The sequence below is a fragment of the Colletotrichum paranaense genome (genome assembly GCF_030867605.1).
Source record: "Colletotrichum paranaense strain IMI 384185 chromosome Unknown Scaffold_2.1, whole genome shotgun sequence".
Taxonomy (NCBI): domain Eukaryota; kingdom Fungi; phylum Ascomycota; class Sordariomycetes; order Glomerellales; family Glomerellaceae; genus Colletotrichum; species Colletotrichum paranaense.
Genome location: NW_026848960.1, coordinates 2,239,925 through 2,258,407, shown reverse-complemented (window position 1 = coordinate 2,258,407; position 18,483 = coordinate 2,239,925). Strand labels below are relative to the sequence as shown.

General features: G+C 53.5%; 2 protein-coding genes across 2 annotated transcripts; one reads left to right on the top strand and one right to left on the bottom strand.

The window, feature by feature from the left end:
• Positions 1-488: 488 nt before the first annotated feature.
• CPAR01_02654 (uncharacterized protein) lies at positions 489-14,567 on the bottom strand (the record flags this gene model as incomplete). Its single annotated transcript, XM_060486941.1, has 2 exons — positions 489-14,138; positions 14,193-14,567. The coding sequence occupies 2 exons, from the start codon at positions 14,565-14,567 to the stop codon at positions 489-491; spliced, it is 14,025 nt and encodes a 4,674-aa protein (XP_060354269.1).
• A 1,575-nt stretch (positions 14,568-16,142) lies between these two features.
• Positions 16,143-18,130, top strand: CPAR01_02653 (MFS transporter; the record flags this gene model as incomplete). Its single annotated transcript, XM_060486940.1, has 5 exons — positions 16,143-16,262; positions 16,379-16,464; positions 16,534-16,734; positions 16,803-17,316; positions 17,384-18,130. 5 exons carry the CDS (start codon positions 16,143-16,145, stop codon positions 18,128-18,130), a joined length of 1,668 nt encoding a protein of 555 aa, XP_060354268.1.
• Positions 18,131-18,483: the final 353 nt, after the last annotated feature.

The window sequence follows — 18,483 nt, the reverse complement described above, 5'->3', positions numbered from 1 at the left end:
CGAGACACACTGCAGCAACCCTCAAGAGAGACACACTGGCGATATCTTGAGGCAGATGGAGATGTGGTGTCGATACTTTCCTGATTGTGGCTGTGTTTGGGGGCCATCATTAACGTTGAAAGACCGTCGGGATACGGCCGGAAAAGCGGCATAAAGTCGTACATCTTGGCATTGTCGAAACACGATCCCCATTTGGTATGGTCGCGCTTTATGAACAAGCACAACTGGAATTCAGTCTTCACAACTCCACATTTTAAGGCTTGTTTTCAGTTGGCGCAACGGACAATTCAGCTGGAACGCGAAGTTGCGGGGTCCAAAGACGGTCAATAAGGAATTAAATTTACGCCAAGCTCCTATCTACCGCGCAGAGGACCAAACGCCATCCTAGCAGTCAAGCACTGCTCTCGGGAGACAACCAAGACATTTTTTCTCCTTCTTTTTACAGAGATACAAAGAAAAAAAAAACACGGTAATTACAAGCAAAAATCTCAAAAGCCCAGAGAAGCAAGCAAGCCTGCTTGCGAGTCCCTCGTCGGATGCTGAAGAAGTTGCTCAAGATCGAGGAACACGTCCAGGCTTTCATATATGCCCTTCAAAGCCACAGCGACGAGGTTGTCATTCCACACCTCGAACATGGAGGTAGGGGTTTCTTCTGACGATGTGTCTCGGGAATGAGCCTTTTGCAGCAAACTCCACGCCTGGTTGACGACGGCACGTGCATGCTCGTCAGGACTCTGCATGTCGGAAGACGCGACAGACTCATCGTCATTGCCAGATGGGCCGCCCGGCAAGAGTGGCGCATTGTTCGTCCTCGTCTTCTGGCTTCGAGTGTCAGGAAGCGGTGCTTCCGAGTCCCAGTGGTGGCCGAAGTGCTCAATAGCGACACACAGTGCCTGCAGAAGAGTTTCGGCGGTGTTGTGGTTGATCGTATTGAGGGCGTGGGTAAGCTCAATACTCAAAAGGCCCTCCGAGGGGCGGGAAGTCGTGATGATCCAGATAGCAGCAGCATTCGAGGTACCTCCCTTGGCGCTCAATTCAAAAGGCAGGTCAGGCGTTGTCTCGTTCAGCTCGGCGGCCAATGGGATATTCTGGTGCTGGACGATGGACGCGCCCGCGAAGGAGGTCCGGGCTGGCCAAGACGTGGCTCCCGTGATGATGCGACGGAATCCAACGTGCTCATGCTCCATGCTCTTGGTGTGCTGAGCGTGGACGGCTTGCAGGAAAGTGCGCGTGCTGGTATTCTTCAAGATGTTGTTGACGCGGACAGGAGACAGATTGACGCAAGGTCCCACCACAGACTCGATTCCAGGGACCGGAGCGAAGCGACCAGACACAAGGCAACCAAAGACAACGTCAGATAGACTCGAGTGCTGGGCAAGGACGATGGCCCAGGCGGCTTTGAGAACGCTAGCGAAGGTCACGCTGGCCTGAGAAAGATTTGGCAAGGTCACAAGTCGAGTAATGTGACCCTCAATTCCGTCATTGGCGGTGATGGCAGCAGGGGTAATGACTGGAGTCATTTGCGAGTTGTCAAGGAGGCGTCGCCAGTATGACAAGGACTGTCGAGAAGGAAGAGCCTGGATACTGGAAGAGAACTTGGCGAATGAGACTTCGGGAGCTAGCTCACTGCGCTTCAGAGCCTGAGAAAGCGTCTGAAGGAGAAGTGGGAAGGACAGGCCGTCGTAGTGGGTGTGAGCAAGTCTCATGACAAGTTGGGTTTGCGAGGCGGACTCGACGATGAAGAACTTGGTAGGAATCTCATCGGAACCCAAGCGACGAGCCTCGTCAGTCTCGATCAAGCGTGTCGTGAAGGAGACAACGTCATCCGAAGTGACGCGGAAGAACTCGAAAGCGGGCTGGAAGGAGGATTCCGAAGCAGCAAGCTGCCAGAGTCGGCCGTTGGCGAGCTTGAGCTTGGTGCGAAGGATCGAATGGTGCTGAACCAGTTGTGTGCACGCGTTGCGGATGCGTTCATGACTGAAGCGATCGAGGAAGCGGAGTACGAAGTAGTTCACGAAGCCGCGGTTTCGGAGCTGAGAGAACTCGAATGCAAGAGCCTGGAAGTCTGACGCGGGTGTGATGTGATACTCGGCTGGACCGCTTGAAGAAGTCTGTGTCATGGAAGACACTTCGGTACTAATGGCGATGTCGGCGATGGCAACTTGCAGGGCCTCACCATCATCAGTATGCTCAGCGTCTGGGGTGAGATCTTGACTACCGCCAAGATCTGACCACTCATCTGTCGAGGACGAACCATCTGTGCGATCTTCATCCCCTTGGAGATGGCGACACAAACTGGTCAAGACGGGATACTTGAAGACATCAGAGACACGGAGCGTGAGACCACCCTCAGCCAAGATTGGCACGAGGCGCATAGCCGTGATGGAATCACCTCCAAGACGGAAGAAGCTGTCCCGGATGCCAATTTTACTCGTATCAAGTCCAAGGACCTGTGCCCAGGCAGACACCATGCTCTTCTCTAGAGAAGAGCGAGGAGCTTCTTTGACACCTTGAACGCCACGAAGAAGTTCCAATTGCTCGACAGTAACATCTGCGACGATGGCCTGTAGCCTGCGGCGATCGACCTTGCTCGACGAGGTGAGCGGGATTGCGTCAAGAGGGATATAGAGCGTTGGAACCATGTACAGCGGCACTGCGTGAGACATCTCCACGGTTGCCTTCGACCAAGATTGAGCGAAGGCCTTGACTGCTTTGCTGTCGAGTGGGAGCATGGATCCAAGGGAGTTGCCCGACGCCTTACTGCTCGAAGGAACGACAAATGCAACCAAGGCCATGGAGTCGTTCTTCTGCTGGGGGAAGCTAACGATATCGGCGACGATGTGGCACTCAGGCATAGCGCGACGCATATGATGTTCAACTTCGCTGAGCTCAATGCGCTGGCCCCTGAGCTTGGCTTGGTTGTCCTTTCGGCCAATGAACAAGATGCCACCATCTGAGTCGTATCTTACAATGTCGCCGGTCTTATAGAAGCGTCTGGCCCTACTGCCAGGATTGGGGAAAGCTCGAGTCCAGGCAAGGTCCTGCACGAAGGCGGCGCGGGTCTTCTCTTCCTGATGAAGATACCCGCGAGCAAGACAAGGTCCCTCAATGAGCAGCTCTCCAGGCGCGCCAACGGGTGCCAGCTTGTTCGGATCTTCGGGGTCCACAATCCAGCAGATACAACCAACACCTCTTCCAATGCGTCCAGGCTTGTGATTGTTGGACTCCAAGACGCACACAACGGTGCACTCGGTCGGGCCATAACCATTACTGACACGGCGGCCCTCCCATCGCTGAATATCTGAGCTTGTCACAACCTCAGCACCCAGTGCAATAGCCTTGATAGCCGGGACCTCCTTGGGACGAAGTAGAGAAGCAACTCGGGGGGAGAGAGCAGCGAAGTCGACGCCATACTTCCTGACTGCTGCATTCAGATCTTCTGAAGCTTCCTCCGGCGATGGAATGCAGACACAAGCCCCAGCGAGCAGTGTGCCAAGTACCTCGAGCACAGAGGCGTCGAAAGTGTAGGAGGCGAATTGCAAGACTCGACTCTCGGAAGTGATTCCCATGGCGGAGCCGTGAGCCAAAGTGCTGGAAGCTGTAGCAGAATGAGACACCATCACTCCCTTTGGCACACCTGTGCTGCCAGACGTGAAGACAACATACGCCAAGGAGTCAGGTAGAGAGACACTGTGAGCAGGTGGCGGCGTGGTCTCTTTCTCCTCGGTCGAGTATTCCAGCGACGCTGGGAAGACTGGAGTGACAGGCAGATTTGCTAATGAGGGGAGTTTTGCCAGCTCAGGTGAAGTGAGAAGGACGCTGATCCTGGCTTCTTCGACGATGAACTTGAGACGGCTTTCAGGCTGAGCCGCATCCAAAGCAACGAACGCACCGCCTGCCTTTAGGATACCAAGCATGATAACTGGAATCCATTTAGACTTCCCGTGGCTGAAGGCAACCACAGTCTCGGCGCCAATGCCAACTCCCATGCTGCGGAGGCGATGGGCCAAGCCATTGGAGAGTCTGGTCAAGTCGGCATATGACAAGTCGCCATCCCAGGCACTGACAGCGGGTGCCGAGGAAGGGTTGCGACCGATGATGGTATACACGGCCTCTCGTGCTCCAGCTGGAGGACCACGAGCGTTCCATGCCTGGATCTGAGACAAGTCTGACTTGCCAGCCAGGTTCAACGCCGAGATCGGAACGTTGGGGTTTTGGTCGAGGAGTGAGGCGGCATGCCCGATCTGGTGCAAGATGCGGCGCATCTCGGGGGGATCAATGATGCGACTGTCATAGGTGGCAGACAATTCAAGCTCATTGTTCTCGACCGTCGCTTCAATGCCTAGTGGGTAAGTCTGAGGTGAAGCAGCCTCATCGCTTCTGGAGGTGTTGCTGAGCTGGTCACCAAAGAGACTCTCGCAAGCAGGGCTATCGTCGTCTCTCTCAGGCTGGACGACGAAGATGCTCTGGAATTGACACGATAGCTTGGCCGACTCACTGATCTTGGCAATATTGACCAGACCCATCTGCTCAAAAGGCATCATCTCCGTGGCCTGGCGCTGGGCGTTCTGGAGGAGCTCTTCTGCTGTCATATTGGCATCCCAGGACAAGCGGACTGGTACAGTCGTGATAGTTGGGCCAACGATAGTCTCAACACGAGGGACAGGAACATTGCGGCCACTCAATGTTGTGCCAAAGACAACATCAGAGGAACTGGTGTACGTCCCAACGACGATGGCATATGCCGCACGTAACAGAGTCGAGACGGTAACCCCATCGCGTTGCTGTGACTTCCACGACAGATTTACCTTCTCGGACCTGTCGGCTCGGAACTCCAGAGAAGACCCATGAGGGACGGCGGGGAAAGGAGAAGCGCCTGCTTCGTCAAAGTAAGACTTCCAGAATGACTGAGCAGCGGTGGCATCAACTCCCTGGATGTGCTTGATGAATGTGTTGAAAGCAGGAGCCTCAGGGAGCATCACTTCCATGTACGCTGTGGCAACCGCCTCCTTGATGATGGGCATCGACCAACCATCGTACATGGCGTGATGAGCAGTCCAGATGAAGATGGCATCATCTGCCGGGTTGGTCGGCAACACAAGACCGTACCTGCTGAGAGCCGTACCCAGGCCCATTGTCTCTTTCTCATCTTGGGCAAGGTACTCCTCCAAAGAGGATGCCGTGCGCCATCGCATTGCCTGTTTAGTGCTGATCACCGCCTGGAGAGTTCCATAGGTGTCCAGGTGCACGAGTTGGGTGCGAAGAATGGGGTGGATGTTTGCGACGTACTCCCACGCTTTCTGGAACCGGCTCACGCGAACACTGCGCAGGCGGAAGATCTCACGAACGATGTAAGATCCCTCCTCCTTGACCGAGAGCGAAATGAGACCTTGTTGAAGTGGAGTGCAAGGATACAAGTCCTCGAGGGCCTCGGGAGCCACACCGCACTGCCGGGCAGCTTCCTGATGCATGAGAGTGTCGTATGCTGGAATGAGAGAAAATGGCGTAATGAGCTCAATCTCATCGCTCTCGTTGCTACTGCACCGGCAAAGATTGGCCAAAACGGGTGTCTGGAAGATGTCGGACACAGTGATGGAGATGCCGACTGATCGCGCAGCTGTGACAAGCTTCATCGCGGAGATGGAGTCTCCACCGAGGCGGAAGAAGCTGTCATTGGTGCCAATGCTCTCGGGGTCCAGCTGGAGAACGGTTGACCAAGCGGATTGCATGCGCCTTTCAACATCGTTACGAGGTGCAACCTTGGGTCCATCGCCTGTTGCTCCGCGCTGAAGGGCTCGCAAGGTGTCGAGATGCTTGTGGGGGATCTTGGCTGCGATGACCTTGAGCTTTTGCCGATCCGTCTTTCCGGAGACCGTGAGAGGCATCTTGGAGATGGGGATGAAGATCGAAGGGACCATGTAGGGTGGCACTGAGCGAGCCAGCTCAGCGACAGCGGTCGAGGCAGCTTCCCCGACCTGTTTGAGTGAATCAGCGCTTATACCAGCATTGCTCTCAATGTTCACGTCAACGCCTTCAAGGACGACAAAGGCAGCGAGGGCCTTGAGCGTTCCGCTGCCAGCCTTTTGCTGCTGAAGATCAACAATGTCTGAGCGTACAGTGGCTGATGGGAGAGCACGGCGAATGTGGAAGTCAATCTCGCCAAGCTCGATCCTCTGACCACGAAGCTTGACCTGAGTATCCTTACGTCCGAGGTAGATGAAGGAGCCATTGCTTGTCTGCCGCACCAAGTCACCCGTTCTGTAGAAACGGCGCGTTGCCGAAGGCTCATCGCTGAGTGCCCAAGCAGGACTGAAGATGAAAGATTCTGCAGTGCGCTCGGCGTCGTTCAGGTACCCAATGGCAAGACTGGGTCCTTCAATGAGGAGCTCGCCAGCACACCCGATCGGTACCAGCTTGTCGATGTTATCGGCATCGACGACCCAGGCACGACAACCAACAGCGTGACCGATGCGACCACCGTCCCGAAGATCGGGATTGACGACACAGACGACAGTACATTCTGTAGGCCCGTACCCATTTTGGATGCGACATTGGCTAGACCAGCGTGAAATATCATTGTCGGTGACTTGTTCGGCGATGAAAATGATGGAGCGAAGTGAAGGCGTGTCCTCTGGGGACAGCAGCGCCAGAACGGACGGAGTAAGCATAACGGTGTTGATGGAGTAAGAGTTGATAGCTGCTGCGAGATCATCCACACGTTGAGCATCTGAAGGCATACAGATACAGCCGCCGGTAGCAAGCGTTGTAAAGATCTCAAAGATGCAGGCGTCAAATGTCAGGGACGAGAACTGTAACGTGCGACTGGAGGAGTCGACCCCAAATCGCTCAGCATGAGCCATCATACTCGAAGATGCCGCGCGGTGACTGATCATGACACCCTTGGGGATGCCAGTACTGCCGGAAGTGAAGATAACGTAGGCAAGATCTTCAGGCGACGAGAAGACTCCCTTGACGAGGGCATCACTGCCAGAAGCTCTGTGCCGCTTGACGAAGGGAGCGGCGGTGTCTGCCAAAGCAACAAGCTCCGAGGTGCATACAACATTGGGCGTGTTCTTGGATAGTCGAGTCAAGCGCTCCTCTAAGCCCTTGGAAGTCAAGACAAGGCGAGCTGCCGATAGCTTCATGATCGTTGCAAGCCTGTCATTCGGCTGGGCTGGGTCAAGAGCAACAAAAGCCGCGCCAGCCTTGAGGATTGCGAGTGCCGAGACGATGGCCCATCGAGACTTCTCGAAGCACAATAATACCATTTCACCTTGACCACTGCTACCAACACCGACACTGCGAAGTCGACCAGCAACTTGCGAAGATGCCGACTCAAGTTCCGCGTACGTCATCTCTCCGTCCCAGGCACTAATGGCAGGGCGTGTAGCATTGACCACGGTGGCAGCACCCACAAGGTCGTGCATAGTCTTCTGAATGGGGCAGACTCGTCCCTCGTTCCACTTGATGACCTGCTCATGATCGGCTGGGTTGATGAGATGGAGATCACCGATTGGCTTGTCGAGGTTCTCAGTTTCGACGAGCTGGGAGAGAATGTGTCTGAACTGCTTCGCCATTCCAGAAACGAGGAAAGAGTCCAGTAGCTTCGGGTCGTAACTCATTCGAAGGGTAACGGTCTTTGATGAAGCCCCCATGACGCACTCGACCAACAATGGCTGGGTGGTGAACTGGGCCGAAGTGTCCTCGGAAGCGTCGTAGAGCTCCATGATACTCGCGACAGCTTCGTCTTCCTCACTGTCGTCTTGTTGGACAACGAAAAGGGTACCAAACTGACAAGCAGCTTGAGCGTCCTCATGGAGACGAGAAATGTGTTGCAGGCCTGTCTGCTCAAAGGGAATCATAGTTGTGGCATCTTGCTGCACTGACTCGAGCAAGGAACGGATGGTGTTGCTTCCCTTCGAATCCCAGCGGACACGGACAGGAACAGTAGCAATGGTCGGGCCACTCATTCGATCGATGCCAGGAACAGGCGCGTTGCGGCCGTTGACTGTCATGCCGAAGACCACATCCGAATCGCCAGTGTAGCTTCGCGTGAGCAGAGCCCAAGCAGCACGTAGAATGGTTGACGAAGTGATGCCATCAATGGCGTTGACAGCGAAGCCCATACTCTCGTCATGCGTCGCACTAGGTTGAGCAGTCTGGTTCGGGAGGAGTGAAGCAGGGAAAGTGGTACTCGGCCCCTCGAGGTAAGATGACCAGAAGGTGTCTGATTCGGTCTTGTCCAACCCATTCAGATGCTTGATAAAGGCATTGAATCCTGGAATGTCCGAGTCTCCGTGCGAGATCTTGTTGTATGCCTTGGAGAGGTCGCTGAGGAGAAGTGGGAGCGACCAGCCATCATAGATACAGTGGTGCAGCGTCCAGACGAAAAAGAATCGGTCATAATAGGGGATGATGGCGTATCGGCTGAGAGGTGCCCCGAATTCGACCTCGCGAGAGTCATCGTGGGTGATGTAGTGGTCAAGGTCGATGCTCGTGTCCCAGGAGAGTGACCGAGTGGTGATGGCTTGATACATGTTGGAACCAACACTGACAATCCGTGTCCGCAAGATCGGGTGCGCCTGGACAACCTGCTCCCAAGCCTGGTGAAAGTCGGCCATTCGGATATCAGTCGATAGCACCAAAACTTGACGCATGATGTACGATCCATGCTGCTTCGCCGAAAGCGACATAAGTCCCTCCTGAAGAGGTGTGCAAGGATAGACATCCTCGACCTCCTCGGGTCGTACACCACATTGCTTAGCTACCTCAACGATGATTGATTCCTTCTCGCCTTGGTTAATGAGAGAGAAAACAGGAATCTTTTCGATCTGGGACTGTTGGCCACTCGCGGCAGCTTGAGAAGCCAGATCCCTCAAGATAGGAGCGCGGAAAACGTGGGCAACAGAGATGTGAAGACCGAATTGACGTGCAGCGGGGACCATCTTCATGGCAGTGATTGAATCTCCGCCAATTCGGAAGAAGTTGTCGTCGAGACCAATGGTCTCAGCCTTGACGCCGAGAACTCTAGCCCAGACCGTCTGCATGTTGACTTCAGCTTGGGACTGCGGCTGCTCCTTGACATCCGAGGTTCCCTGCAAGAGGGCAAGGTCTTCAGGGCTCAGTCCTTGCGCAAGTGCACGAAGCTTTCGGCGATCTGCCTTGGCTGAGATTGTCAAGGGCATTCTGTTCATGGGAACAAACAGAGTTGGGACCATGTAAGCTGGCAGAGAGCGTGAGAGATCTGCGATGAGCTTGGGTCTGATGGTAACTAGCTTCTCCACAGTCGTAGCATCAAGACATGTAGTGACTTCGGCAGATTGCTCCTCGTCGTTGGGGAAGACGATGAACCCGACGAGTGTGTCTGGAGCCTGGCTGTTGGCCTGCATTGTGGCGATCTCGGCAGATACATCGAACTCTGGCAGTGCCTGAGCCAGTTGATGCTCGATTTCACCAAGCTCGACGCGCTGACCTCGGAGTTTGATCTGCGTATCTTTGCGACCATGGTAGAAAACAGCACCCTCGTCATTGGCGTGCACAAGATCACCAGTCTTGTAGAAGCGACGCCGTCTTCCCGATCCGTCTTTGGACCAAGCCGGGTCGAAGATGAATGACTTCGCGGTGCGCTCGGGATCCCCGAGATAGCCACGAGCAAGGCCCGGCCCCTCGATCAGAAGCTCGCCCGGCGCACCGACAGGAACGAGCATGTCATGATTATCCGGATCAACAACCCAAAGGTTGCAGCCCACGCCTTTGCCGATGGGAGGCTCCTCGTTGCTGCGTCTGTTGAGAGGAATAAGGGTAGATGTGACAGATGCCTCCGTACAACCATATGAGTTGAGGAGGTTGGTGCTCTCAGGCCATCGGCTGATATCACTTCCGTGAGATCGATCACCTCCAAGGATGATGGTCTTGAGGGAAGGAACTTCTTCAGGAGTGAGAAGTGAAGCAACCTTAGGGTTGAGCTCTGCCCAGTTGGTCTTGGTCCGACGGATCTCACCGGCCAGGTCGTTGATTCGTGATGCTTCCGAAGGAATGTGGAGGGTAGCACCTGCAAAGAGGGTACAGAAGATCTCTTCCGAGCTGGTATCGAAGCTGTAGGAAGCGAATTGCAGAACCTGTCCGTCGGATCGTAACCCGCTGTCACGGCCAAACTCGTACATGGCGGAGCAGAAGGCCCAATGCTCCGTCACACACCCCTTTGGAGTGCCCGTCGATCCAGATGTGAAGATGACATACATAGCGTTGTCTGGGCTGCCATTCGGTAAGGGCCTCTTGGGCAGTGGCAGCTTTAATATAGAAGCGTCACAGACGACAAGAGTGTTTACACAGCCCGATGGGAACAGTGACTCAGTCGATGGCGCCACGACAGCAACCTTGGCGCCGAGCTGCCGAACAATGACCTCTTTCCTGTCGAGAGGATGAGAGGGCTCGACAACAGCAAAAGCGCCACCAGCCTTCAAAACACCCAGCATCGCAACGACAGCCCAGATGGACTTCTCGAAGCAGATGGGGACCAAGACATCCGGCCCAACACCGAGGGCATGGAGATGACCCGCAAGGCGATCCGACGCACTATCGAGCTGAGCGTAAGTCATCACACCGTCCCAAGAGCTTAGAGCAGTGTGAGTCGAACGCAGCCTAGCTTGGTGGCGAAACAAGTCATGAGCCTGCCTCCTGACAACCGTTGGCGGTATTGCGTTCCACTCCTGGATCTGATAAATGTCTGCATCTGTGACCAGGTTCAGAGAGGAAACCTGGGACTGGGAATTGCTGCTCAGGTACAAGACCGTCTGCTGGAAAAGAGTGACGATTCTCTCTAGTCGCTCCTCATGCAGAACACGGCTGTCGAAGGTGGCAATGACGCGTAGTTGATGCTTACCCATTTCGCACTCGATCGATAAAGGATGGTCGTCGTATTCTGATGACTTGTCGCGATTCTCGACTCCAAAGACTTCTTCCAGTCTAGCTTGGTCGGCAGTGGGAGGAGGCTGTACCAAGAAGAGACAAGAGAACTGGCATGCCCCTCGAGCATCCGAGCTGATGCGCGAGATATTTTGTAGGCCGGTTTGCTCAAAATGCCGCATGTCGGACTCTTGACGTTGGACGGCCTCAAGGAGCTCCATGATTGTCATCTTCGGCTCCCAGCGAATGCGAATTGGAACGGTCGCGATGGTCGGCCCGGTGATAACGTCGAGACCTGGAATAGTTACCGGGGTATTCCTGCCACTCAAAGTGTTTCCAAAGATGACGTCCCGAGAGCCGGAATACCTGCCCGCAACTATAGCCCACGCCGTTTTCAAGAGCGTAGATGCATTGAGACCATTCGTCGGCTTCCAAGTCCAGGGAAATTCGCGTACCACAGTCGAGTCAGGCTTTGGCGTAGAGATGGAGGATGGGACTGGCGGGAAGAATGACAAGTCTGGCCCATCGAGATAGGATTTCCAGAAAGTCTGCGAAGCATTGGTATCGATGCTGTTGACGAACTTGATGAAGTTACCGAAAGGGGGAGAAGGGGCAACATTCTGACCGCTGTACGCCCTCCAGAAAGCGTCTTGGATGATGGACATTGACAATCCGTCATAAATGGAATGGTGAATAGTCCAGACGAAGACTGAGCTCCTCTGTGCCCCCGAGTCCACGTCGATCAAGGCATATCGGCAGAGTGGCGTGCCGAAAGTCATCGGCTGTTGCGCGTCTCCGGCCAAATACGCATCCAGATCGTTCCCGAAGTTCCAAGACAAAGGACCTCTGACCACAGCCTGGAGCATCCCTTGGTCCGCGGTGTTGACAAGTCTGGTACGGAGAATGGGATGTGCGAGGGCCGTGATGTTCCATGCCTCCTCGAATTGGAACATGTTGATATGGTTGGGCAGGTTGAAAACCTTCCTGCTGATGTACGCCTCTGAGGTGTCATGCTTGGATGAAAGTGAGATCAGGCCTTCTTGCAGGGGTGTGCATGGGTAGAGGTCTTCGACGTCCGCGGGAGAGGTGTTACATTGCTGAGCAGCTTCCCGGCGTAACTCCAAAGCAGCATCAAGCGGGACAAGTGAGAATGGCGCCACCTGCTTCTCAGCCGCTCCAGTCGATACTTCTGATGCAAATTTGGCTAGATCGGAAAGCTTTGGGTACCTGAAGAAGTCTGACAGGCCCAACGGCAAACCAATAGCTCTAGCCGCGCTGGCCGCTTTCATTGCAGCGATGGAGTCTGCGCCGAGCTCGAAAAAGGAGGTATTCTTTCCGACTAAGGTGGGATCAATGTCGAGGGTCGAAGACCAGACTGATTGCAATCGGTGCTCAGCCTCAGTCTCCAGTGCTTGGACAGCCCCTTGAGCACCATGAAGGATTGACAGTTGGCTCGACGACAGTCGCTGCGCCAACAGTCTGAGCACGCGACGGTCGGTCTTCCCAGATACCGTCAAAGGTACGGAGGGAATGGGTATGAGAACAGCTGGAATCATGTAGGCGGGCAACAAACGGGAGAGCTCGACTGTGACTCGCGTCTTAGCTTCTGCCGCGGCAGCGAGTTGCTGTTCGCTGGGCTGTTCCCCTCCAGATCCGGGGAACACAACAAAGGCCACCAGAGTAGTTGAGCCCTTGGATGATGCCAAGTCCTTGACGACTTCAGCAACGGGTTCTTGGCCGGGAAGACTCTTGCCAAGGTGGTGTTCAACTTCGCCCAGCTCGATACGATGACCTCTCAGTTTCACTTGAGTGTCTTTTCGACCGAGTAGCATCAGAGTTCCGTCAGCTTCATACTGTCCCAGGTCTCCTGAGAGATAGAACCGAGCCGTGTTACGGTTCGGGAATCTGCCACGCCATTTGGGCTCGTCGATGAATGCTCGTCTGTCGACCGGTCGGTAGTAGCCTCTGGCAAGTGCAATGCTTTCGACAAGAACCTCGCCGGGCATACCAATGGGAAGAAGGATATCGTGATTGTGAGGGTGGACAATCCAGATCTTGGCACCTACGGTGTGGCCCACGTTCCGACTGTCACTCTCGTGTGTTAATGAGAGTGTAGAGGTCTCCCAGATGCCCATCTCAGTGCCGCCATAAGTGTTGATGAGATTCAACTTCGGACTCAGCGAAATCACCTCCGACTTCCGCAGAGGTTCACCTCCAACGATGAGATATCTAAGAGAGGAAGCGATTGTCGGCTCGACCTGCGCGGCGACAGTCGGTGTGAGGAATGCATGCGTGACTTGAAGCTTCGCCATGCTAGCGTTGATGTCATCAACAACCTCCTGGCCGTTGGGAATGCATACGCATCCTCCAGCATAAAGGATCGTCAGAGTCTCTGACATTGTGACATCAAAGGCGGGAGAAGCAAACTGCAAGCATCGGGTGTGTTGGTCGATGTGAAAGGGTCGAAGAACGTCTCTGATGCCGTTGCAAATGGCTTGATGCTCGTGCAGGACGCCCTTGGGGACTCCCGTACTTCCAGAAGTAAAAAATGCAGTTGCGAGAGCGGTTGCGGCCACCTGAGGGAGTGGCTCCGCGTCGGTAATGCTGATCTCAGCTATTTGTGGGAGGTTTCCCATGATTTCGATATCATCCCCAAAGTCTGGCAGAGTCTCGTCGACAAAGTTGGTGATGAGGCACTTGGCCGAGACCTCATTAGCAATTGCAGCCACACGGTCTGCGGGAGCTCGAGGATCCACAGGGACAAAGATGCAGCCAGCTTTTAGAATAGCGAGCATGGCAACCATGCTCCATCGCGATTTCAGCATCTTGGAGATGATGAAGGCGCCTTGACCCCATCCCTTGGCAACAAAGTGGCGGGCCACAGCTTCTGAGTAGTAGTCTAACTCGGCGTAGGTGAAGCTACCATCCCAAGCACAGAGCGCTAAGTCTCTTGGGCGATGGAATGCATGAGCAGTGACAACGGTGTGAATGCACTCTTGACTGTCTGATTGAATGTTGATATTCCACCTGGAGAGCTGCGCTATTTCATGGAAAGGCAACAGGTCAATCTGGTCGATCCCCAAATCCAAGCTAATGCTGGGACTGAGCAGTTGATGGCAGATGATTCGGAAAGTGGCTACCACAGCCTCCATCTTTTGCTCATGTGCTGCACCGGAGAAATTGATGTGGCACTGATTTGATTCTTGATCAGACAGCACAAGTGTGTAGAAAAGCTGGAAAGTGGTTAGTGATGTAGTGTCAACATGGCGTCTCTCAATTCTACTCACCTCCTCAGGAGCAATGTGGGCGATTGACGAAGGTGGCTCATCCACTGTGACGAGAAACCGGGTAGGACAATCGCTGAGTCTCAAGGAAACACCAGCATCTTCCGCTACTGTGGATTGGCTCACTTGATGTAAGACGGCGCCGACCGTGACGGGATCAGGACCACTGTGGAGATTGCGCATCGTGACATAGAGGCCATCTTCATGACTATCACTCTGATGCAGATTTGCCAGATTCACATTGTCGGAGTCTGTGTGCACGTGGCTTGTGATTGCCCATGCAGTTTTGAGAAAGGAGTTGGGCTGTAAATTGAGCCTGGAGCAGGCTTCTCGAAGGGCTTGTGATGAGACCACGAGCTTTTTCGAAGTAGACTTCATTTTTGTATGGTAAAAAGTAATATGATACAGCCTACCGAAGGACTGTTGATTAGTCGTATTAGGACAGATGGATTGGTAGAGTCGAAAAACGAGGTTCAGCGAAGAATATCGTAGTACCACGGATTCAGGCTCATGGTGATGTGGCTTCATGCAGTAATTATCTGAGTGACTGAAACTTCCGTTCCTTCCCCCACCCCTAGTCAGTATCGTCTTCTCTTGTCATATCACAAACGCTGACACTGCCAAAACAACGCTCGGTGTTGATGGAAATTAAAGAGCGTGTTACCAGGGAGTCTTGGCTGTCGGCCACTGTTGCTCAAAGCCCAAAAGGGCAACGTGAATGACCCTGCCCAAACCTTAAGACGGTAGACTGATCCTTTCGACAAGCAGTGCAGTCATCATTGCGCACAAACGCGAGGGTTTGGAAGGAATCGACAACAGTCGCATTCGGAGCTCCAGTGACTCCAGCTTCCTACACAAGCTCAGTAAGCCAGTATGGATCGTGAGTCGTGACCTTGTTTCAATCTCCGGCATGTCACCACGAGTTCCACCTTGGGTCCCAGACTTATGTTATGTGGTGCGTTCATACATATCAGCGAATAGGAGACATCGCACTTTTCGCCGAAAAGCAGGGTCACATCGCCCGTCGACCTAGCTTGACATGACTGCAAGGTTCCGCTTCATTCGGCTTCGACGCGAGAGTGAGCCTCTGCGGAGGTTACCCCGGTCCTGTTCCTATGATCAGACGAACCTCAGCCGAAAAACTCGTTAGGATTCCGGATTCTTCGTAAGCGAAGTGGGGCCGTAGACGGATCCGGATCGTGGGGCCAAGCTGCAAGGTCAGCAATATTCCCTGGCTGCGGCGTGGCTCAAACGCAGGACGAGCCCGACGGGGAATTTAGATTGCTGCAAGATATCATTTCCGGAAACCTAGGGCTAATGTGGTAAGAGCAGTACCACCACGGGTAAGCCGGGTCATCACGCAACTGCAGATGTTGCTGACCCAGACCAAACAATCGGAATACCAAGGGTTCCTAAATCCTGCACGGGAGGTGTGAGAGGAGTTACTCCGTACATCGAATCTATATGCGGCCCGCGCGGCAGCAATGCAGAGCCGAAGTTGGGCTGAACAACTCCAACTTGACCTTGAGAGTCCGCCAGTGGCCACGGAGATTTGAGCCATGCCGACAGTCTCAGGCTTTCAGGGCGAAGGAACGTTGCCACACTTCAAACCTGGAACACTCGTATCCGCACGTGCGGTTTGGTCGGGATCCGGCTGGTGCTTCAAGAACACGGGAGCGAGCACGACATGCCATTTGTCAGGGTGTCATCTGGGCCTCTTATGTATCCTTGAATGACTCTAAGTTTGACCCCGTCCCACCGTCATATCTGGAGTTCTAAGACAAGACATCCGTTGCCACGGGACCGGTGCCAACTTTCCACTTCCATGTTGCATTTGTCTCAACGAATTGCCATCAACCTACTCCAGTTCAATCCCTTCAAAGTGGCTGCCTAAACTCATATCACTCTTTTACCACATCACAACCAAAACACTCGCTCACAGCAATCGGCACGATGACGAGCGCGAAAGATACTGATTCACTGGAGACACCAGAGCGAACATGTTTCGGAATACCTCTCTCTGCACTAGCGGTGTGCATTGCCTTGTCCCTTACTGTTGGACTGATTGGCATGGTGAGTACAAGGAGTTTTCTTCTAGCCGAACCTACGAAATGGGTGTAGATGGCATTGCATACCACTCTTCTTGTGAATACTCAAGTGAAAACTCGCTAACGTATGACGAAATACAGGATGGCACAATTGTGGGCGTAGCAACTCCTGAAATTACGACCGATCTTGGAAGTCTTGGTGATGTTGGTTGGCTTGGATCTGCCTAGTATGTGTTTGAATGCGTTTTTGATGCACCCAACTCAGTCTCGCCCACGAACTGACAGATACGGCTCAGCTTTTTGGCAGCAGCAGCGTCTCAACTTGTCTTTGGCGCCCTTAACCGAGTAGTCCCTCACAAACATGTCTACATTGCAGGAATCTTCCTGTTCGAGCTCGGTTGTCTGCTTGCCGGACTAGCGAACACATCTACAATGTGTATCGTTGGTAGGGCGTTTTCTGGCCTAGGCTGTTCTGGAGTTGTATCAACCTCACTAGTGTACGTCAAAGTGTTCTTCAACATAATGCTCAGAACATCCTTCGCTGACTAGCCTGTCCTGATGCCAGACTCGTAACCGAAATTCTACCACCTGCCCGTCTCCCACTCATGATCGGAGTCTTGGGTGCTATGGAGTTGGTCGGCCAGATTACTGGTCCTCTCATTGGTGGTGCCCTGACGGATAACGCATCATGGAGATGGTGCTTCCTGATAAATGTACCCATGGGAACAGTGGCTGGTGCAGTCGTTTTCTTCTTGCTCAGGACCCATCGAAAGCCTTGGAAGACGATTTTCCAAGAGCTAAAGTTGATTGACGGCATCGGCATTCTCATCTTAACTCCGGCCATTGCTCTCATTTTGTTCGTCGTTCAGTCTGGAGGGAACACGTTCGCATGGAACAGCGCGCAGTCTATCAGCATGTTGACAGTGGGATTCGCTCTCCTCGTGGCGCTCGTATTCTGGGAGCACCGAAAGGGCGAGGCCGCTGTCATTCCCCTAACACTGTTCAAGAACCGCAGCATCTCTTTCGCCGCAGCTTTTGCTGTCGCGGCTGGTATGGCTATGGCTTTGTTTGACTACTACGTGAGTACAATCTTCATCGAGTGGTGTCCCTCACACCTGCTATGAGCCAGATTTTAACACACCGCAGATACCGCTCTGGAACCAAGTCATCAAAGGCTACTCAGCCGCACGCTCTGGCATCCTGCTTTTACCCCTAAACGCTTGCTCCGCTGTTGGTGTGATGGCAGGTGGCCTTCTGGCGAACACCATCGGTCGCGCGAACCCTGTTATGCTTCTCGGTGGTACTCTTACGGCCATCGTATCTGGTCTTTTCAGCACCATTACCATGGCCAGCACTGACTCCCGTATCATGGGGATCTCGGCACTGGCCGGTTTCGCTGCTTTGGCGTCTCAGCAGCCCATTGTTGTGGCCCACAACGCTGTCGAGACCAAGCTATCACCAACTGCCATCTCAATGATGCTCTTCAGCAGCATGGTGGGCAGTGCGATCAGTCTTGCCATTGCGCAGGCGGTCTTCCTCAACAAGCTTCAAGGTAACCTTCGTCCAGTACAAGGCGTCGACGTAGACAAGATCATCCGAAGTGGCGCGACCGAGCTTCGCCACATCGTTGATCCATCATTGCTACCAAAAGTTCTCGAACTTTACAACCTTTCAATTGTTCAAGTGTTTTACATGGCTTTGGCGGCTGGTATTGCCATGACAATTGCATCACTTTTGGTCAAGTGGACGAGGATCTTGGAAAAGAAGCCAAAAGACGCAGAAACCTGTGAGTCTTCGCCAGTCACATCAGCCGGGACTGGAGTGACCGAGCCTGAGGACAGAGAAAACACCGAAACAACCACGGAAACTATCGTTGAGAAGGATAAAGATTAATACGTAAATCATTGTGGACGGCAATAGTGTACAAGGAGCACCTTGGGTCTGTTGTTTTATGCAGTTTGTTGCCAAATATGCACGCTTGGGTCTGGTGGTTTGATTATTTGTTCATGAGATTTCATTTCACTTGGCGAACTGGCTCGATCCACGTTCATTCCGTTAAATACGTATCATTTCTCTCAATTATCCGCAGAGTTATCCGACGAGGTCTATTGCCCAAAATCGCACATTGCTGGCATTTGTAACATGACATATGAACTGACGACTATGAGTCCTTTCAAAGTGATCATATCCGAGAGTTTTCAATTAACTTAGTACCTTAATCCCCGTTTCATCCCGAACCGTTACGA